This window comes from Anabrus simplex, chromosome 4, assembly GCF_040414725.1.
Source record: "Anabrus simplex isolate iqAnaSimp1 chromosome 4, ASM4041472v1, whole genome shotgun sequence".
In the NCBI taxonomy this organism is placed as follows: Eukaryota; Metazoa; Arthropoda; class Insecta; order Orthoptera; family Tettigoniidae; genus Anabrus; species Anabrus simplex.
The window spans coordinates 414,422,062-414,446,079 of NC_090268.1; the positions used below are offsets into that span (position 1 = coordinate 414,422,062).

At 42.0% G+C, this 24,018-nt stretch overlaps 1 protein-coding gene across 1 annotated transcript in view; it reads left to right on the top strand.

Moving 5' to 3' along the window:
- The window catches only part of kon (chondroitin sulfate proteoglycan 4-like protein), a 330,650-nt gene that overhangs the window by 117,410 nt on the left and 189,222 nt on the right, over positions 1-24,018 (top strand). The window contains exon 2 of the mRNA XM_068227423.1: positions 6,421-6,584. Within this exon, the coding sequence (XP_068083524.1) occupies positions 6,421-6,584 (164 nt within the window). The remainder of the gene's footprint in view (positions 1-6,420; positions 6,585-24,018) is intronic.

A 24,018-nucleotide genomic window follows, 5' to 3' on the forward strand; every position in this document is an offset into this window, starting at 1 on the left:
TTCCGATTTTCACGGCAGGTAAATCGTAGGGCTGTACTTTAAATTAAGGTCGTGGTTGCTAGCCCTTTCTCGTCCTTGCGTCGCCAAAAAATCTTCGATGTGTTAGTGCGACGTTAAACCACTAGCCAAAAAGAAGAAAAGAGATAAGAAGCTGGAGTTGGCCTCTCGACCGACTCGAAACACCTACAACAAGTTATGCTTGTCACGAAATCTGAATTTAAAACACTCAACAAGTTATTTATGTTAGCGTATTCATGTTGAAAGCATTTCTCAGCACACAAAGTAGGGGTCCGCATACTACGAAAAACGTAAAATGAAGCAATTTCCTCAATTGTGCCCAACGTCGAAGGGCACGGAAATTTTTCAAATTGTGGGCCTTGGATAGTTCTATCAAACTTTAAAAAAACAAATTTCGAAAAATCACTTCCGGCTTAAATGCAGTTCCATAAAAAAAGACAAAGACACCTCCGGACAGGACATGAAGGCCCTTGGAGTAGTGGAAGGTAAAGGCTTCCACCATTGTTAACCGCGGCACGTGATGGGGTAGAGTGTTTAGCTCTACGCCCGGCCGCCTTTGACCCCACGAATTAACCTGGTACTCATTTTTGGTGTAGGCTGAGTGAACCTCAGAGCCATATGCACCTTCGGAAGTGGAAATCTCTTTTCTTAAATTTTACGACTTCCTGGCGGGGATTCGAACCCACGTCCTTCCGGGCGAACCGAGCACGCCTTTACCGCCTCGGCCAGGTAGCCCATACAGCTCCATAAAAACAGTCTAAAATCGCTTGTTTCTTTACTCGTTTTTGCTTTGATCCAAATCCTAGCCAAATTAACTTATTTACATAACTATTTCTGCAGTGTGTTCCTTCGTTCAATACCCTCAGGATCTTTTTGATTCTTTGAAAAATGTCCACACCAAATGTAGTTATAATGATTTAAGTGAAATTCTGCATTCACTTGCCTTAGCGCTTGTAGTGGTATAAAAAGGCAAAATGCTATGATCTAATCGACCGGATAACGATGATTAAGGAAAGGATTGTAATTTTGAGGAATAAATGAAGAATATATTCTCATACTTTATTATAATTTATTTACCTAAAATTCGTAGCTCATATTTCTAGGATGTTTTCGACATTGAGTTGCTTGCCTGAAAGGCAAGAACTGTGGATTTTTTGGTTCTTTTTATTCAGGACTGGTGCAGTCTCAAAATATCCGAACATGAAATTGACAGAAATCAGTATCAAAATATCCGAAAAGTGTAGGTACCTACATAGGCGACAGGGACTTGGAAAAAAAAACATTTTCAAGTTTTCTAGCTGGGTGCTCGTATTTCGCTACGGTGTGGGTGAATTTTTATTCACTTTATTTAAAGGATATTTACGACTTCTTCGACGATCAGTTGCAGGACAATCCGCAGATGTCACTTATTCTGTGAAATCGTCATGGGAAACGACACCGAAGAAACAATCTCACTGAAGGATGGAATTCTAAGTTCAACCATCTGTTAAAAGTACCTTGCCCCGCCAAAAAGAGCTGGTATCTTGCTTGAAAGAAAAGAACAAGCTGAAACATCTGATTTTCAAATAGCCAGGACTGATATGAAACTTGAAGTTTCGAAGAGAAGGAAGAAATGTAGCTTTTTAGATGAAAGAAACAAAATGTCTACAGGTAAATATGAAGAAACTGAAGACATCGAAATTATGTTAGAGTCTCTTACGTCATCAAACTGGACTAAAACCCGGGGCAACATTCTGAAGAAGAATTTTTGAGTAATTTCTTAGTAAAATTGGAAAATAATTAAGATTCTGCGTATGTGAGAAAGCAATAGCTCCATTTAAAAATGGAACTAGGCCTAACTGAGTCTACTGAGCCGTGCCGTATGTGTTTGTGCGAGGCTATACGGCAAGCCTACCTTAAGATTGAGAAGAGAGCACGCAGTTCCGGCTGTATTGTATTACTGCGTGTTTATAATAATAATAATAATTGATGCGGGGTTTCCGTAGTTTACAGAGGTGAAAGAAGGTGCAGGCATAAATGGTTCAAGATAGAACAATCAGAAGATTGATTTAAAACTTTAAATGTATGGTTATGTTTCTTCCTCATTTTTCATCATCATCATCTGTTTACCCTCCAGGTTCGGCTTTTCCCTCGGACTCAGCGAGGGATCCCACCTCTACCGCCTTAAGGGCAGTGTCCTGGAGCTTCAGACTCTTGGTCGGGGATACAACTGGGGAGTATGACCAGTACCTCGCCCAGGCGGCCTCACCTGCTATGCTGAACAGGGGCCTAGTAAGGGGATGGGAAGATTGGAAGGGATAGGCAAGGATGAGGGAAGGAAGCGGCCGTGGCCTTAAGTTAGGTACCATCCCGGCATTCGCCTGGAGGTGAAGTGGGAAACCACGGAAAACCACTTCGAGGATGGCTGAGGTTGGAATCGAACCCACCTCTACTCAGTTGACCTCGCGAGGCTGAGTGGACCCCGTTCCAGCCCTCGTACCACTTTTCAAATTTCGTGGCAGAGCCGGGAATCGAACCCGGGCCTCCGGGGGTGGCAGCTAATCACGCTAACCACTACACCACAGAGGCGGCTTCCTCATTTTTCAGAAATAAAACTTTACAAAATTCAGGTACCAAATTTTACTTACAAGCTAACTGAACAGCTTTTAGAAAATCGAATAACAAAGCTTTGAGCTTGAAGCTCCACAATTATTCATGAGCACTGCGGCTCCTTTCAAAAAATAGTAAAAGAGACGAACCTCCCATTTTCTTTTACCACACAAGGAGACAGAGTATTCAAAATACCCAGTGATTCAAGAGCACCATCTGCTCTACAAAATTACTTACCGAGCTCGATAGCTGCAGTCGCTTAAGTTGGGCCAGTCCCCAGTGATCGGGAGATAGTGGGTTCGAGCCCCACTGTCGGCAGCCCTGAAGATGGTTTTCCGTGGTTTCCCATTTTCACACCAGGCAAATGCCGGGGCTGTACCTTAATTAAGGCCATGGCCGCTTCCTTCCAATTCCTAGGCCTTTCCTATCCCATCGTCGCCGTAAGACATATCTGTGTCGGTGCGACGTAAAGCAAATAGCAAATAAAAAAAATTACTTAAGAGAACACTCTCCAAACATTACAACGTTACGACCTCCCAAAGGCATCATTCAATATTTACACTAATATGTGAATAGAGAGAGCCTCTATGCTCTACACATTTTACATTTATGAATCTATTTCCAGAAATATCCAGGCCTATCAAAGGCTCAATCTACATTTTACAAAATCCAAGAGTAGGCACTGTCTTATGTGCTCAACAGTCTACCTTTTTACACAAAAGAAATGACACGGGGGTATAGAGTACTCATTCTACCAGACCTTTGTGGAAAAACAACAGGTTCAATTACTGGCCCAAAAATAAAAATCAAGTTGAGGCGAACACTTGCACTCCTAGAAAATTACAATCAAATGGTTAAAACCCTATTTGGGATCGTGGTCCGAAGTTACAGAGGCTAAGCATATTACTACTGAGGTGAAAATTTAAGCTACTTACAGAAAACGGTTACAAGGTCATAGTCACCTCAAAGTCAAGTTGATAGGGAACGCGAGAGGGTGTCACCTCTCTATTCCCGGATTTCGGCTAAGTTCTTTTGACTAGTTTGAAAGTCACATTTTAGAAAATTACAGTTACATTAGTAAAGTTTGGAAACGTTCCCCTCGAGCTAGCCTTCAAAGACTGTAGGACTGCCATTACCTTTAGCTGCTGGACTGCTTGATGAAGGACGAGGCCCCCGCCTCCTTAATAACCACACACACACTAAACTGGAGCGATGAATAAGACAATCGGGTCTAAAAATGTGTTAGCTTTTATACCTGAGAATAAAGATCCAGAAAACTCTGAGCTAAGGCCCGACACAGCCCCAATTTCCATTGGGTAATGACATAGGTACAAGATGAATATTATTGGTAGAAAAATACATACACAAAATTTCCTATTGATCAATATTTGAAGTTGGCGGAAAGAGGTAGAAGTGTTGTAAACTTTAACATACCAAAAACAAGGAAAAATCACTTCCGGCTTAAATGCAGTTCCATAAAAAAGCCCGGCCGCCTTTGCCCCCAGGAATTAACCTGGTACTCATTTTTGGTGTAGGCTGAGTGAACCTCGGAGCCATATGCACCTCCGGAAGTGGAAATCTCGTTTCTTAAATTTTACGACTTCCCGGCGGGGATTCGAACCCACGTCCTTCCGGGCGAACCGAGCACGCCTTTACCACCTCGGCCAGGCAGCCCCTGCAGTTCCATAAAAAACAGTCTAAAATCGCTTGTTTCTTTACTCGTTTTCGCTTTGATCCAAATCCTAGCCTAATTAACTTATTTACATAACTATTTCTGCAGTGTATTCCTTCGTTCAATACCCTCACTCTGAGCTCCGTGCCTTTGAACGGATCACAAATCTCCAGTATAAAAGCCAGGTAAATAAAATAAATAAATAGCCTTGTGGGTCCCCTAAGGGCTATGGGCTCCTACAGTGCAGGGAGAGTGCTCAGTTCAGCTCATCAGGTGAGCAGGTCCTGAAGAGCATTATTATATTGGTCATTTCCTAGTTTGTTTTGTGAAAACGTATTGTTGCATGTTGTAGTCACACCCTCGAATGGATGCAAACTTCCATAGCTTCTCCTTCCAATGTTGTAGACGTTTCTTTTAAGTTTGATAGAACTATCCAAACCCACAATTTGAAAAATTTCCGAGCCCCTTAGCCCTCCGTTCGAAATTCTCTGTGACATATTTTACATTCTTACATTAGCCTGCTTCCCTTGATACTCTGAAATCGAATCTCGGCTGCGAATCCCGGCTGCCGTTTATCTGACAGTCCGCCGGTTCGAGCGTTGGGGAGGTCGGTACACGACAATGGGATTACCTGATTCAAGAACTGGAAAAAATCCAAAGAAAAGCAGCTCGATTTGTTCTTGGTGATTTCCTACAAAAGAATAGGGTTACAAAAATTTTGCAAAGTTTGGGCTGGGAAGAATTGGGAGAAATGGTATGTTCGGAGCTGTCAGCGGAGGGATGGCGTGGAATGACATTAGTAGACGAATAAAAGTGAGTAGCGTCTTTAAAAGTAGGAAAGATCGCAGTATGAAGATAAAGTTTAAATTCAAGAGGACAAACTGGGGCAAATATTCATTTATAGGAAGGGGAGTTAGGGATTGGAATAACTTACCAAGGGAAATGTTCAATAAATTTCCAATTTCTTTGAAATCATTTAAGAAAAGGCTAGGAAAACAACAGATCGGGAATCTGCCACCTGGGCGACTGTCCTAAATGCAGATCAGTATTGATTGATTGACTGATAACAGTTTCATTCACCATCATTCAGTTCGTCTTCATCAGATCCTCAACTGAGGTTGGCATCAGGAAGAACATCCAGCTGTAAAACATGTAATCATCTTACCTCATGCCCGACCCCGTATCAGGAAACGGGACTAAGGAGCAGACATACACACAATTCGACATCGTCTGCGAAAACTGGCAACAAACCACACGTATGGTAGGTTATTGCAAGATATTGTTGCAGATAACTGATGGGCCTGTGAAATTGCAGCAACAAACTCAATAGTACGGAGGTGAGAATCGATCTATTGATCATGAGCTGGTGAAGCGGCGAGCTTGCTCGTAACTTGTTGTGGGAATGTGTCGCGTTATGGTCCTGTGAAGCGCTCCCGAAATATTCAAAATTCCTTTATGTCGAAACTGAGTTGCGCCTTGCTATTTGAAGTGGCGAACGTTCTCCCCATGAATATTCAGAACGGAACAAATCGGTGGGGATACGATGGCAAAATTGTTAGTTCAGGAAACAGTTTATTACCTGTCTTCTTCACCTCTGAGATGAAAATCCTCAGCCTGTTTCCAGTCAATCGACCGGGTCAGGAATGTAATGAATAAAGCCCCTGCCTAGCAGCGAGGATAGGGATTGTGCCGGCTGCCGAAGCCCATCGCACTCCTCTGGGGCAATGATTAATGACTGACAGATGAAATGATATTGTAGAATGCTGCTGGAGTGAAAGTTGACAGGGAAAATCGGAGTACCCGGAGAAAAACCTGTCGTGCCTTTGATTTGTCCAGCACAAATCTTACAAGGAGTGCCCGAGATTTGAACCACGGAACCCAGTAGTGAGAGCCTGACGCGCTGCCGCCTGAGCCATGGAGGCTTTCACCTCTGATATGACAGAGAAAAACTTTTTGTATTAGATTTCTTGCTACTCGGTCCACATAGCTTTTAACTGGAGATCTTGAGGTTGATTTCCAAGAGTGTTGATCATATTTTCTAAGATGTATTTAGAAACAGCTGTTTCAAGAGAATTTTAGGTAATGTATTAGGAAATTGTGAACTTGTTTTGTTTATACCACTCTGTTTTCGTGTGTTTCAGCCTCGTTCTACGGAGCCAGTTACATCTCATATCCGCTACAAGATGCTAAGAGCACGACAGACCTTGCACTCAAGTTCCGCACCAGACGCGCAGACGCCATGTTGTTCCTGGCAGCTGGACGTACGGATTACTGCTTGGTGCGTCTGGAGACTGGGCGGGTCAAAGTAAGTACCCTACCGCACTGAATATGTCTACTTTTACAGTTTGTTTTACATTGCACCGACACAAACAGGTCTTATGGTGACGATGGAATAGGAAAAGTCTAGGAGCGGGAAGGAAGCGACCGTCTTAACTGGGAATATAGAGAGTCTGGTTGTATAGGACCCGGTACATCATTTTTTCCACATTGAGCGCGTGAAAAAGGAGGAACACTAATTTCTCATGTACCGCCTGTGGGTGGGGGACGCAGACACCCACGGTATTCCCTTCCTGTCGTAAGAGGTGACTAAAAGGGGCGATCAAAAGGGGTGATGAAATTAGAACCATGAGACTACTTGTGATTAGTACCACCATGTGAGAAACACCATGGATCTTCGTTACCTAGGAGTAGTACCCTTATGTGAGAAACACCACGGATCTGTGTTGCCTGTGGGTGGTACTATAATGTGTGATACGCCGTGGGTTTGCATTGCCTATGAGTAGTACCATTAGGTGAGCGGTCCAAGGAAATACGTAGCCTGTGATTAGTTCCACTATGTGAGGAACACCACGGGAATACCGGGGCCCGTGATTAGTCCCACTATGCGAGGAGCACCATGGGTCTGCATTGCTTGCGAGTGGTGCCCTTATGTGAGGAACACCACGGGTCTGTGTTGCCTCTGATTAGTACCACTATGTGAGGAACACCATGGGTCTGCGTTTCCTGAGAGTAGTACCATTATGTGAAGAACACCATGGGTCTTTGTTGCCTGTGGGTAGTAATACGCCGTGGGTTTGCATTGCCTATGATACTACCTCCAGGTGAGCGGCACCAAGAGTATACGTGGCCTGTGATTAGTTCCACTATGCGAGGAGCACCATGGGTCTGCGTTGCTTGCGAGTGGTGCCCTTATGTGAGAAACACCACGGATTTGTGTTGCCTGCAAGTGGTGCCATTATGTGCGACATATCATGGGTCTGCATTTCCTGTAATTAGTAGCACCATGACCATGAGTCTACGCTACCTGCGATTAGTACCACTAGGAACACCATGGTTCTGCATTACCAGTACTATTATGAGGGGCCGGTGACCTGGATTTTGGACCCCTTTTTATAACAAATATCATATCTGAAAAGAAGGCATTGTAAATTGGATCCACTGATTGTTTTGGATTCATGGTCATCTTTGCATCGTCATTCGTTTTATATTTTAGTTCGTAAATATATGTTAAAGTTTCAGTTATCGTTGCACCTCGTACCATTAGGGGCCGATGACCTATTTGTTAGGCCCCTCTAAACAACCAACTAAGGTCAGATAGGAGCCTAACGGAAGTCTTCTTCTTCTGCTTCTACCGCTTTTCCCACACTTGTGGGGTCGCGGGTGCGAACTGTGTCACTCATGTGGATTTGGTCTTGTTTTACGGCCGAATGCCCTTGCTGACGCCAACCCTATGTGGGGGGGATATAATCATTATTGCGTATTGCGTATTTTTGTGGTATTTGGTAGTGTAGTGTGTTGTCTGAATATGAAGAGGAAAGTGTTGGGGCAAACACAAACTCAGTCCCCGGACCAGAAGACTTAATCAAAGGGGATTAATTCCCCGACCTGGCCGGGAATTGAACCCGGGACCCTCTGGACCGAAGGCCTCAACGCTGACCATTCAGCCAATGAGTCGGACAGGAGCCTAACGGAAGTAAGTGGATATAACGTCGGACTGCTAGGAGACCTGTTGTTAAAGAAAAAGCAAGCAATTTGTACCTGCATTTAAACTACAATTTTAACCAGCGTGAATGAAGTTATTTATAGCTTAGACAGTAGTGCTTTATTCCCCGACTTTACATACCGATTGTCATTAAATTCTGTTTCTCCATTTTTACGTGGCTCGGCATCGATACAGACTTAGTATCAAAAATCGAAATCCATGAATATCTCTTTTATCATAGCCGGTACGGTAAAAATGTGTAAGACACAAACGATCGGAAATTTAATTCTAATTCTAACTTTAATTGTTTAGGATTTATCGATAGGACCATTATTGGTATAGATTTTTGACAATTGAATTTTAGGCCTTCCTCTGAACTACCACTTCACTCAGCGTGAATAGAATTATGTATAGCCTACAGTATATTGTAGTGTCTTATTCCCCGACTTTACGTACAGAGTTTCATAAAATTATCTTCAACCATTTTCTCGTGAACCGCGCACATACATACATACATACATACATACATACAGACAGACAGACAGACATGACGCAAAATTAAAAGGTGCATATCCCTGTCACTGTGAACACGACAGATACAGAAATACCATTCTTTTTTAATTCTGAACAATGTAGAGACAAAACTCTTTATTTTATACAAGAAGCCAAAGTAGGAAATTCATTGCAGAAACCGTGCCTTAGATTGTGATCGGACTAAAGTGGATGTACCCTATTTAGTCCAGTAGCTAATAAAAAAGCACTTACTCTTGAGAACAGCATTTAGTTTATTGCAAAAAATGCAGTTTTATTATATTAAAATGTGAAATTCATATTCCAAACAATCACACTGCTGATCTTCATTTATTTGTTTGTCATCTTCTTCATAGTTTTTATTATCCTACAGCAGGTTCCTGTACCACTATTTAATGTCATCAAAGATTGTGAATGATTACCCCTCTCCTTTAAAAAACAAAATCACTTTCTTCATATCAATCAATCACTACTGATCAGCATTTAGGGAAGTCGCCCAGGTGCCAGATTCTCTACCTGTTGTTTTCCTAGCCTTTTCTTAAATGATTTCAAAGAAATTGGAAACTTATTGAACATCTCCCTTGGTAAGTTACTCCAATCCCTAACTCTCCTTCCTGTAAATTAATATTTGCCCCAATCTGTCCCCTTGAATTCCAACTTTACCTTCATATTGTGATATTTCCTACTTTTAAAGATGCCTCTCAAACTTATTCGTCTACTAATGTCATTTCACGCCATCTCTCCGCTAACAGCTCGGAACATACCGCTTAGTCGAGCAGCTCGTCTCCTTTCTCCCAATTCTTTCCAGCCCAAACTTTGCAACATTTTTGTAACGCTACTCTTTTGTCGGAAATCACCCAGAACAAATCGAACTGCTTTTCTTTGGATTTTTCCAGTTCTTGAATCAGGTAATCCTGGTGAGGGTTCCATACACTGGAACCACACTCTAGTTAGGGTCTTACCAGAGACTTATATGCCCTCTCCTTTACATCATTACTACATCCCATAAACACCCTCATAACCATGTGCAGAGATACGTACCCTTTATTTACAATCCCATTTATGTGATTACCCCAATGAAGATCTTTCGTTATATTAACACCTAATACTTACAATGATCCCCAAAAGGAACTTTCACCCCGTCAACGCAGTAATTAAATCTGAGAGGACTTTCCCTGTTTGTGAAACTCACAACCTGACTTTTAACCCCGTTTATCAACAGACCACTGCCTGCTGTCCATCTCACAACATTATCGAGGTCACGTTGCAGTTGCTCACAGTCTTGTAACTTATTTATTACTCTGTACAGAATAACATCATCCGCAAAAAGCCTTATATCTGATTCCACTTCTTAACTCATATCATTGATATATATATAAGAAAACATAAGGTCCAATAATACTGCCTTGAGTAATTCCCCTCTTAATTATTACAGGGTCAGATAAAGCTTCCGCCTACTCTAATACTCTGAGATCCATTTTCTAGATATATCGCAACCCATTCAATCACTCTTTTGTCAAGTCCAATTGCATTCATTTTTGCCAGTAGTCTCCCATGATCCACCCTATCAAATTCTTTTGACAGGTCAATCGCGACACAGTCCATTTGACCTGAATCCAGGATATCTGCTATATCTTGCTGGAATCCTACAAGTTGAGCTTCAGTGGAATAACCTTTCCTAAAACCGAACTGCCTGCTATCGAACCAATTTTTAATTTCGCAAATATGTCTAATATAATCAGAAAGAATGCCTTCCCAAAGCTTACATGCAACGGATGTCAAACTTACTGGCCTGTCATTTTCAGCTTTATGGCTATCACCCTTTCCTTTATACACAGGGGTTACTATAGCAACTCTCCATCCATTTGGTATAGTTCCTTCAACCAAACAATAATTAAATAATTTAGATATGGTACTTCAGTATATCCCAACCCATTGTCTAGTATATCCCCAAAACTCTTATCAATTCCAGCCGCTTTTCTAGTTTTCAACTTTTGTATCTTATTGTAAATGTCATTGTTATCATATGTAAATGTTAATACTTCTTTAGCATTGATCACCTCCTCTATCTGGACATTGTCCTTGTAACCAACAATCTTTACATACTGCTGACTGAATACTTCTGCCTTTTGAAGATCCTCACGTACAGACTCCCCTTGTTCATTAATGATCCCTGGAATATCCTTCTTGGAACCTCTTTCTGCCTTAAAGTACCTATACATACCCTACCATTTTTCACTAAAATTTGTATGACTGCCAATTATGCTTGCCATCATGTTATCCTTAGCTCCCTTCTTTGCTAGATTCAATTTCCTAGCAAGTTCCTTCAATTTCTCCTTTCTTCCACCGTCATTTCTAACTATTTCTTCGGCATTGATATAGACTTGGCATCAAAAATCGAAATCTATGAATATCTCGTTTATCATAGCCGGTACGGTAAAAATGTATGGAACACAAATGATCGGATATTTAATTCTATATAACTTTGTGTATTTTTTATCGATAGGACCATAATGTTAAAGATTTTTGACAATTGAATTTTAGGCCCTCCGCTAAACTACCATTTCACTCATCGTGATTAAAATCATGTATAGCCTACATTGCAGTGTCTTATTACCCGACTTTACGTACAGAGTTTCATAAAATTCTCTTCAGCCATTTTCTCGTGATCCGCGTACATACATACAGGCAGACAGACAGACAGACAGACAGACAGACAGACAGACAGACAGAGATGACAGAAAATTAAAAGATGCATTTGATTGTTACTGTGAACACGACAGATACAGAAATACTTTTTTTTAATTCTGAACAATGTATATTTTATACAAGAAGCCAAATTAGGAACTTCATTGCAGAAACCGTGCCTTAGATTGTGATCAGACCACAGTGGATGTACCCTATTTAGTCCAGTAGCTAATACAGAAGCACTTACTCTTGAGAACAGCATTTAGTTTATTGCAAAAAAAAAAGCAGTTTTATTATATTAAAATGTGAAATTCATATTCCAAACAATCACACTGCTGATCTTCATTTATTTGCTCGTCATCTTCTTCATAGTTTTTATTATCCTACTGCAGGTTTCTGTACCACTATTTAATGTCTTCAATGATTGTGGATGATTTCCTGCTCTCCTTACAAAAACAAAATCACTTTCTTTTCTGAATACACTAATTCCTTCAAAGTATTTTACTTGAATAATGTTTGTCTCATTTGTCCTTTTTCATGAAATATCCTGTTGTTTTTCTAATAACATAGCTGGAAACTATTTTTCAGAAAATAAGAAGGTACTCGGATATTTGTCTGCAGAATGAATGCGATGAGAGTTCCTAGCCGCCCTCACACATGCAGATTATACCGAGAGTCGGTGCATTTTATCGCCCCCACAATCCTCGCGGACGCATATTTGGAAGTTAAAACTTCATTCGTATCTGGGACTCGGTTATAGTCTCGCAACCAAAGAATAAAGGAATATGGGTGCATAAGCACTCCACTGACAGATCTTATACTTCAAATAAACCGAAGAGAATTCATCCAGTTCTAGCCTAACTGACTAATGCAGCAAAATCTTGTATTGGTGACGACCATGTAAAGAATGGGTGCGCTTTGTCGCCCCGAAATACTCTCGGACTCGCACATATACCCAATACTTATTTCCTGACATTTCCGAGGGACTGAACCTCTGGGCTGTCACCCCGAGGACATCATCAAATACGATGAGGGGATGTTGCTTCCTTGGCATAAGACAGGGAGCTTTTATAGCGGTGACGGCCCCTCCCCGCCGTCACCCGTGGCGACCATCCAAAACGTCGGTGCGCTTTGTCGCCTCCGGAATCCTTTCGGACACACACCGCCCCTGTGAATGCTTATGTCGTTGCTTTTTCTACCCCTAAGAGAACAACTGAGCAAGCATCATAGTGGTGATGGCACCTCCCCACTTATACCCGTGGCGACCATCCAGATAGTTGGTGCGCTTTGTCGCCTCCGGAATCCTTTCGGACACACACCGCCCCTATGAATGCTTGTGTCGTTGCTTCTTCTAGCCCTAAGAGAACAATTGAGCAAGCATCCATAGTGATGACGGCGCCTCCCCGCCAATACCCATGGTGACCATCCAGATTGTTGGTGCGCTTTGTCGCCTCCGGTATCCTTTCGGACGCGCACCGCCCCTATGAATGTTTGCTTCGCTGTTCCCTACCAGAACACAAAATTCTTCACTTCTTATATAAAATGAATGCGGACTGCACAGTAAGCGACCTATTACGCTAACATGTCTCTGTCTTGTAGGTATTATTGTTAACCGTAAAACATCGAATTGGTTCTGACTTGAGAGCAGAATGAAAGCTTCTCCTAATCCTGCTATTTCCTATGAGAACTTAATAACATATAACTCGAAGGAATAACGTCGTAAGAACCGAAAACTGAGTTTATCTCGTATATTATAATTATTGTTTTTCATCAGAGAATTGATGATATAGGCAGTGAAATACACTCCTCTGGCAGTCCACTCTGAATATATGTACATTTTAGGATATCTAGCGTCACTATCTCATTCAGGTCGATGATGCATCACGCTCAATTAATATAAATATAATAACATTGTATGTATTAAAATCTATCTTATTGCACACAATAATATATTTTGTTGTAATAATAGGTTAGTGCGTTTCCTTAGAAACGGTTTCGTTATTTCAAACTTTAAAAAACTGACCATAATTATTTTCAGTAATTCAAAACGCTGTCTTAATCATATGAAGGTCATATTACGGCTTTCACGGGCCCAAACGTCCATACATATTTATCGCATGTAATCGAAACATCTACAAGGAATGTACCTTCAAATACCACATACAATCGTAAATTACATTTTACATAATATGTAGGGTTTGAGTTATCCTTTATTGCGGTTATACCCCGACAGTATTAGGGTTGCGAGGCCTAGAGAGTCTTTAATTTTCACGCCCTTCGTGTCCCTGGTCTTCGTTTGGCCGATACCTTCATTTTAGAAATTTCGGATTCCTTCAATTTTCCCCTCTGATTAGTGTTAATACGGGATGGTTAGGTCAAGTTACTTCCTCAGTCACCACCACTACTTTATTACGGTTAATTTAAAGAAGCATCAACTGGCATACATTTCGGTAATAACCTGTTTATGTAAATCTTTGATATTAACGAATATCACAAAAGTAATTAACTACGTTGGTAGAGAATCACTATTCTGTTCCATTCTCTTGCGGGTACAACTATTTCAAGATCTAAAACAGGGAGTCCTTAACCTGACCCAGGGGCTCTAAACTTTGGAGCATCGTCGCCATAAGACCTGTCTGTGTCGGTGCGACGTAAAGCCACTAGCAAAAAAAAAAAAAAAACTTTGGAGCGTGGGTTGGCGACCACGACGCCCTTACCTGAGTCCTGGCATTGCTTCCACTTACTTGTGCCAAGCTCCTCACTTTCATCTATTCTATCCGACCTCCCTTGGTCAACTCTTGTTGTTTTCAGACCTCGACGATATTCCATATGGAGGTCTAGGGAGTCTTTCATTTTCATGCCCTTCGTGGCCCTTGTCTTCCTTTGGTCGATACCTTCATTTTTGAAGTCTCAGACCACTTCTATTTTTTCTCTCTGATTACTATTATATAGAGGATGGTTGCTTAGTTGTACTTCCTCTTAAAACAATAATCACCACCACCACACCACCTTAACCTGAGCTGCGTGGATGATCTTCAGGGGTTCCTTGAAAGTCACATAAAAATTTAACATTTTCATTGATTATAATTTTGTTTTAGTTTTTTCAGTGCATGGTAATAGTATCATACTTTATTAAATAATAAAAACTGTTAAAAGTCAGGTTATATTAAATAACTAGCTACGGTATTCTACATTTATACAGATTTCTACGTAATTACTGTACACTTAAGATTGTATTAAGCTGCATGTCTCTTAGCGTTATCTGAGAAATACCACGGGAGGTCCCCATACGTTGTTTCTGATGTAAGGTAAGCGTCGGGGAGTTTTGATGATAATGGCAGGCCACGTTCCCTGCTGCCACTCACAATCGAGTTCGTAGGTTTCTACTATAAAGGCAGGATCACTCATCTACTGCCATTCACAATCGACATGGGGAGTTTTCATAATAAAGACAAGCCCCACTCCTAATGCCAGCCAGTCGAATTGGGGGCCCCAGGGGCTCTGAACTTTGGAGCGTAGGTTGGCAACCACGGGGCCCTCAGCTGAGTTCTGGCATTGCTTCCACTTACTTGTGCCGGGCTCCTCACTTTCATCTATCCTATCCGACCTCTCTTGGTCAACTCTTGTTCTTTTCCGACCCCGACGCTATTAGGTTTCCGAGGGCTAGGGAATCTTTCATTTTCATGCCCTTCGTGGCCCTTGTCTTCCTTTGGCCCATACCTTCATTTTTGGAAGTGACGGACCCCTTCCATTTTTCCCTTTGATTTGTGTTATATAGAGGATGCTTGCCTAGTTGTACTTCCTCTTTAAACAATAATCACCACCACCACCAGTCGAGTTGGGGAGATTTGATTATAATCGAGAAATAGAACTCTACCTAACGTACAAGGGATCTAGATACGACAAAAAATTACAGGACCAAAGTTGTAGAATTCTCCAAATTAAGCCGCGATTGTGCTATCTGTTTTGTGATACGACTTACCGTTTAGCCAGCAATTATCCCGAAACGAAAGTCTACACCGTCATTAAAATTGCCTCCATAACTCGATATTTTTCTGTGCCCAGAACTTACACATTTGAACACCTTGGAATTCTTCCTGAAAGGAAAGTGTTCAGATTGCGGGATTAGCACTCGCGTACATAGGAAGAAATTAAGGAAGAAGGTAATACACTTAAGAAAGTTGACATTAATTGAAGATAGGATAATAACTGAGGACGGCAGTATAGGGGAAATACGTAAATACAAAGTGGATGTATTGGAAAATGAAATGTCCCTCAGTAAATTGTGATGATATGAGTGAGAGATTTAAGAAAGCGGTAACAGAGGAGAAATTTAGGTGTAGGAATTCTTAGGTAATCAGAGAAGAAGATGACTTATAGTGTTATTACTTAAGCCTAAGGCAGAGGCAAGAAATGAAAGCAGAAAACGGAAGTAGAAGCGTAATGCTGTAAAAATGTACCAAATGCCAGAAAACGCCTTATGGCGTGAAATAGTGAGTACTCTGTGGTACTGTTCAAATATTAACAGCCCCCGCTAGTGCTATTCGAAGACTATTGTAACCTCCACTGGTATTCCGCAAATATCCCGCAGGTGGTGGTGGTGGTGGTGGTGGTGGTGGTGGTGGTGGTGGTGGTGGTGGTGGTGGTGATTATTGTTTTAAGAGGAAGTACAACTAGGCAACCATCCTCTATATAACACTAATCAGAGAGAAAAATGGAAGAGATCTGACACTTCAAAAAATGAAGATATCGGCCAAAGACAGACAAGGGCCACGAAGGGCGTGACAATGAAAGACACCCTAGCCCTCGCAAACCTAATAACGTCGGGGTCGGAAAGAACAAGAGTTGACCAAGAGAGGTCGGATAGGATACAGGAAAGTGAGGACCCTAGCACAAGTAAGTGGAAGCAATGCCACGAGTAAGCTAAGAGCCCCGTAGTCGCCAACACAAGCTCCAAAGTTCAGAGCCCCTAGGGCCCCTTTTAGTCGCCACTTACGAAAGGCAGGGGATACCGTGGGTGTCATTCTACCGCCCCCACCCACAGGGGGTATCCCGCAGAATGGCAGTTTGACGTCTCTCTCGTTTTCTATCCAACCAACAACCACGAATCTAAGGAATGATAACGAAAATGGCATTACGTTATTTCCCTGCTGGCAAGCAACCATAGACGTTGCAATGGTAACCGGTAGGTTCGTTGTCGGTCTGCAAGGGTGTCCGTCATCCAACGCAGAATATGAAACCCGCAGAAAATAGTAATTTTCTCCGTCATTTGAAGAGTAAGCGAAATTATGTAGATGACAAAAATTAAAAATGAAGAGGCGGTTTACGAGGTACATATAATAGACAGATTTTACAGAAAATAAATACCGTATGAGAAAATATCGAATAACTCGTGTGATCTCCCTATAAACGTCCAGTTTGTTCTGTGATTTTTAAATCACATGCACATAAAAACCTGCTCCTGGATAGTGGTGGGTGGTGGTGATTATTGTTTTAAGAGGAAGTACAACTAGGCAACCATCCTCTATATAACACTAATCAGAGAGAAAAATGGAAGGGGTCTGACACTTCGAAAAATGAAGGTATCGGCCAAAGGAAGACAAGGGTCAGGAAGGGCATGAAAATGAAAGACTCCCTAGGCCTCCATACGTAATACCCTCGGGGTCTGAAAAGAACAAGAGTTGACCAAGTGAGGTTGGATAGGATAGATGAAAGTGAGGAGCCTGGCGCAAGTAAGTGGAAGCAATGCCAGGACTCAGCTAAGGGCCCCGTGATCGGCAACCCACGCTCCAAATTTCAGAGCCCCTGAGGCCCCTTTTAGTCGCTTCTTACGACAGGCAGGAGATACCGTGGGTGTTATTCTACCGCCCCCACCCACAGGGGGTGCTCCTGGATGAGTGTACTCTAAATATGAAGTTTGGTCGAGATATATCCAGCCGTTTTGCCTTGATGGTGGAACAGACAGACGGACACGAAAGCTAAAAACCATTGATACGGTCTTTAGTTGACCTAAATCGGATAAATATCTGAAAAATTGGCAAAACAAACGAAATTACAAACATGGGACCCTCTACAACTTTATGGTAAGTTTTAGTGCAAACTCAAACAGCCTGCCTGGTGGCCATGGCCGTTCAGCTGTCTAGTCTACATGGTCTGACGCTGTGGTTGCCAGTTCGAGTCCCTTCGGTGGAAAAAATGTTGGCAAAAATGTTGGCCGGCTCTGTACAAGAGGTGGAAGAATACAGTTAAAAAATAGATTCCGTTATAAAAGTCAGATACAATTCCGAAACTTGCCCGCAGTCTTCATATTGAGTGAGGGCATAGGACGATTGATTGATTGATTGATTGATTGATTGATTGATTGATTGATTGATTGATTGATTGATTGATTGATTGATTGATTGATTGATTGATTGATTGATTGATTGATTGATTGATTGATTGATTGATTGATTGATTGATTGATTGATTGATTGATTGATTGATTGATTGATTGATTGATTGATTGATTGATTGATTGATTGATTGATTGATTGATTGATTGATTGATTGATTGATTGATTGATTGATTGATTGATTGATTGATTGATTGATTGATTGATTGATTGATTGATTGATTGATTGATTGATTGATTGATTGATTGATTGATTGATTGATTGATTGATTGATTGATTGATTGATTGATTGATTGATTGATTGATTGATTGATTGATTGATTGATTGATTGATTGATTGATTGATTGATTGATTGATTGATTGATTGATTGATTGATTGATTGATTGATTGATTGATTGATTGATTGATTGATTGATTGATTGATTGATTGATTGATTGATTGATTGATTGATTGATTGATTGATTGATTGATTGATTGATTGATTGATTGATTGATTGATTGATTGATTGATTGATTGATTGATTGATTGATTGATTGATTGATTGATTGATTGATTGATTGATTGATTGATTGATTGATTGATTGATTGATTGATTGATTGATTGATTGATTGATTGATTGATTGATTGATTGATTGATTGATTGATTGATTGATTGATTGATTGATTGATTGATTGATTGATTGATTGATTGATTGATTGATTGATTGATTGATTGATTGATTGATTGATTGATTGATTGATTGATTGATTGATTGATTGATTGATTGATTGATTGATTGATTGATTGATTGATTGATTGATTGATTGATTGATTGATTGATTGATTGATTGATTGATTGATTGATTGATTGATTGATTGATTGATTGATTGATTGATTGATTGGAGACGTTAACCCTTCAACAAACCCGTTGGTGTTATTCGAGAGAAGTAGGCTATGTATTAACACCGGGTTTCAACCTCTCCATACCGTACCTCATTATTCTCATCACCACCACCTCACAGTCAGACTCGTGAGTCGCCCGCGGGCGTCAAACAGAAAGATCTGCGCCAGGCGAGCCGAACTTTTTCTCGGAAGCTCCCGGTATTAAGTCTAAAGCCTACCCGGCGTTCTCAGGTTTATTTTATATACCTTACAACCGTTTCCTTTAAAGACTTTAATATTATGTTTTTCTTTATGTTCTAGTCCAGATCCATGGCTAAATGGTTAGCGTGCTGGCCTTTGGTCACAGGGGTCCCGGGTTCGATTCCCGGCGGGGTCGGGAATTTTAACCATCATTGGTTAATTTCTCCGGCACGGGGGCTGGGTATATATGTCGTCTTCATCATCATTTCGTCCTTATCACGACGCGCAGTTCGCCTACGGGTGTCAAATCTAAAGACCTGCACCTGGCGAGCCGAACATGTCCCTGGACACTCCCGGCACGAAAAGCCATACGGCATTTCATTTACGTTCTAGATTACAAAGAACAGTACTCTTCCAAAATGAAACATAGCTAAAGTAGAGACTTGACACGTGAAGGAAACTGTATACTTACATGACAGAGCCCTCTTCAGTACTCCTACGCCCGGCACTAAAAGCCATAAAACGAAATCAAACCCCATGGCGCAACAACAGCGAAGGATCATGTCCTACAAAAGCGACCGCTCTTCAGCCCGCAGGCTTGCAGATTATGAGGTGTCGTGTGGTCTGCACGACGAATCCTCTCGGCTGTTATTCCTGGCTTTCTAAACCGGGGCCCGTATCTCAACGTCAGATAGTTCCTCAATTGTAATCACGTAAGATGAGTGGACCTCGAACCAGCCCTTTGTCCAAATCTTTGTCCTGGCCGGGAATTGAACCCGGGACCTCCATCCAAGAGGCAAGCACGGTACCCCTACACTATAAGACATAACGCTAAGTGAAATAAGTACTGTCTCAGTACTACTGTGACGTACCAGTACGCCTCCCATGCTCCCAGTGCTCCATACCGAAGCCATAAAGCAGTAGAGGGGTAGCAAAAAGGAGGAAATGTATCCAGTGACGTACCGGTACGGTATTTGTACATATCTTGACATGATTGCTGTCATTCCTGGGTGGAGCACAGAGCACATACAAGAGCTCCCTCTCCCTTTGACTCACTTTGCTGCTACTGTATTAATGGTCGCTCAGTACTTCCTAACCGTCACCTCCTTTACTTCCTCTTTGTAAATATATGTTATATCCTGCTTTATTGCAACATTACATTGTTATGCAGTGGCATAGATATGACTTTTCCTTGGGGGGAGTAAGAAGAAGATACACGCGCAGGTCGCCTACGGGTGTCAAATCAAAAGACCTGCACCTGGCGAGCCGAACCCGTTCTGGGATCTCCCGGCACTAAAAGTCATACGCCACTTCATAATAATAATAATAATAATAATAATAATAATAATAATAATAATAATAATAAATACAGGATGGACTGAACGACGAGAGGATGAAGAGATATTGGGAAGAGAAGAAAAGAAGCCCAAAAAAAAGTGCTAATAAGTGCAAACGCGCTCCTTAGTTGGGCATAATGAATCAACAAAGAATAATACGTCCGCCTCTGTGTTGTAGTGGTTAGTGTAATTAGCTGCCACTCCCGGAGGCCCGGGTTCGATTCCCAGCTCCGTCCAAAATTTGAAAAGTGGTACGAGGACTAGAACGGAATCCACTCAGCCTCGGGAGGTCAACTGAGTAGAGGTGGGTTCGATTCCCACCTCAGCCATCCTGGAAGTGGTTTTCCGTGGTTTCCCATCCTCCAGGCAAATGCCGAATGGTACCTAACTCAAGGCCACGGCCGCTTCCTGCCCTCTTCCTTGTCTATCCCTTCCAATCTGCCCACTTTCCCCCCGCAATGCCCCTATTCAGCATAGCAAGTGAGGCCGCCTGGGCGAGGTACTGGTCATCCTCTCCAGTTGTATCCCAGACCCAGAGTCTGAAGCTCCAGCACACTGCTGTTGTGGCGGTAGAGGTGGGATCCCTCGCTGAGTCCGAGGGAAAAACCGACCATGGAGAGCAAACAGATAAAGAAGAAGAAAGAATAATACATAGGTCTGTAGTAAAACACATTTTAAATGGACGTTTTGCAAATAGAAGTTTTTATTGTTTTCTTTCTTTCTTTCTTTCTTTCTTTCTTTTTTCTTTCTTAATCCGTTTACCTTCCATGGTTGGTTTTCCCTCAGACTCAGCGAGGGATCCCACCTCTACCGCCCTATGCCAGTGTCCTGGAACGTGAGAATTCGGGTCAGAGGATACGACTGGGAAAGAGAACTAGTACCTCGCCCAGGCGGCCCCACTTGCTATGCTGAACAGGGGCCTTGTGGGAGGATGGGAAGATCAGAAGGGATAGACAAGGAAGAGGGAAGGAAGCGGCCGTGGCCTTAAGTTAGGTACCATCCCGGCATTTGCCTGGAGGATGGGAAACCACGGAAAACCTCTTCCAGGATGGCTGAGGTGGGAATCGAACCCACCTCTACTCAGCTGACCTCCCGAGGCTGAGTGGATTCCGTTCCAGTCCTCGTACCACTTTTCAAATTTCGGGTAGAGCCGGGAATCGAACCCGGTCCTCCGGGAGTGGCAGATGATGACACTAACCACCACACCACAGATTTTTTTTTTTATTTTTACCGTCGTAAAATTATAAATGTATCCATGAGTACCGGTACAAGCGCCTCATGGGCGGGGGGGGGGGTATATATCTCCCTTATCCCCGTCTTATATACACCACTGTTGTTATGTTTAAATGACCTGACAACGCAATTTATTATTGCATTATTAAACTGAACATAACATGGGCAATGTGCAGTAAATGTACATTTTAAATGTTTTAACATTCGAGAAATCTAAGTCTCAAATTATAATCTGATAATCTGATTATAATCTGATAATCTTTGCTTTGGTTTGCATTCATTCAACATTGAAAATAGTTGATTGTAGACATAGACTTATGTCGAGCCGAAGATGTTCAACACTACTGCAGCAAACTCGTGCAGACAGGGAGATCGTTTTCGAGGAAAATATTTGTGTCTGTATTTTTGATCACACGGCACATCGATTGACTACAGTAACTGAATATTTTGTAGCCAAGATTTGAAAATTAAATTTTAAAAAATCATTAAATAAATCAATCGATCCATCACCACTGATCTGCATTTAGGACTGTTATCCAAGTAGCGGATGGTGGTGGTGATTATTGTTTGAAGAGGACGTAAAACTAGGCACCGTCCTCTATATAACACTAATAAGAGGGGGAAATGGAAGGGATCTGACACTTCGAAAAATGAAGATATCGGCCAAAAGAAGACAAGGGCCACGAAGGGCGTGAAAATGAAAGACTCCCTAGCCCTCGCAAACCTAATAGCGTCGGGGTCGGAAAAGAACAAGAGTTGACCAAGGATAGATGAAAGTGAGGAGTCTGGCACAAGTAAGTGGGAGCAATGCCAAGACGCAGCTAAGGGCCCCGTGGTCGCCAATCCACGCTCCATAATACAGAACCCCTGGGGCCCCATTTAGTCGCCTCATACGACAGGCAGGGGATACCGTGGGTATTATTCTACCGCCCCCACCCACAGGGGGAATCCAGGTAGCAGATTCCATACCAATTGTTACCTACCAGGTGTATGCATGTCTTTTCAGGTTTCGCGAAGAGATGGCGCCAGGCGAACAGTATGCTGCGTACGAATTTGACACATACGTCAGTTTGTTCGTCTGACATTAACCTACCAACACATACAATTTGAGTCCGCCAAACACTAGGGTCTGTGTTTATCGTTTAGTGATTATACCCTATGTCGACGTCTGTGCCTGAAAAAGAACATTTGCGGCACGCATTGCTTTTCCTATTTAATCAAAAGAAAAATGCTGGGGAAAGTCATTTGCTGGTAGAAACATATGGTGAACACGCTCCATCGATTAGAGACATGATTTCAACAATTTAAATATGGTGATTTCAATGTGAAAGACAGTGCGCGCTCTGGATGATGACCCAACTCAAACTCAACAGCCATTGGCACAAGCATTAAATGTGTTACACGAACCAATCAGCAGACGTTTACGAGCAAGATTAGTAAACTCGGTAAATGGGCCCCACGCGATATGAATGAATCGCTGGTGGGACCAGAGCGGTATTGTGTATTATGAACTCTTGACGCCCGGCGAAACAGTTAATGCAGAACGCTATCGCCAACAAATTATTAATTTAAATCACGCATTGATCGAAAGACGATCGTAATGGCCGGAAGACATGGAAAAGTGATTTTGTTACACGACAATTCGCTGTCTCACACAGCAAAACCAGCTACATCTCCGTAACACCACTCTTTTGTTGCAAATCACCCAGAACAAGTTTTGCTGCTTTCCTTTGAATCTTGACCAGTTCTCATATCAAGTAATTTTGGTGCGAGTCCCATACACTTGAACCACTCTCTAATCGTGGTCTAACCAGAGACCAGAGAGGATGTAAAGGAGAGGGCGTATCAGTCTCCAGTAAGACCCCAATTAGAGTATGGTTCTAGTGAATGGAGCCCTCATCAGGATGACTGTTAGCATAACAAGATGGCGTTTCTACATGCATCTTCTCCACCTATTATAATGTGCTCAAATCAAGAAAGTGAACTGAGGGTAAGTGGCTCAAAAGCATCGTGCCGACTAGGTATGCGGCTCAGATCTGGGGCTGCGAATTAGTGACTGCATTGTGACAGAATTTTTTCTACTTGTTTAACGTCGCACTCACACCGAAGGTTTTCGATGACGGAAGGAAGGGAAAGGACTAAGAGTGGGAAGGAAGCGACCGTGACCTTAATAAAGGTACAGCCTAGTGTGTAAGTGAGAAACCACGCAAAATCATCTTCAAGGCTGCTGACGGTAGAATTTGAACCCACTAAGTCCCAAATGCCAACTCACACCTGCGCTACCCTAACCGCACGGCCAACTCACTTGGTGCAGAATTTCCTGTTTGAAGGATAAAGTTCTCTTTTTACATAAAAGAGAAGAGACTGGAATGTGATCAACGTTCACTACAGGTTCGCTTCCGTAGAATAAAAGGAGAAGTGACTGTGTGAGGAGATTGTTCATTCATTTATGCACGAACACGATTCGACCATGGAATCATTCATTCTATTCAATTCATCCATT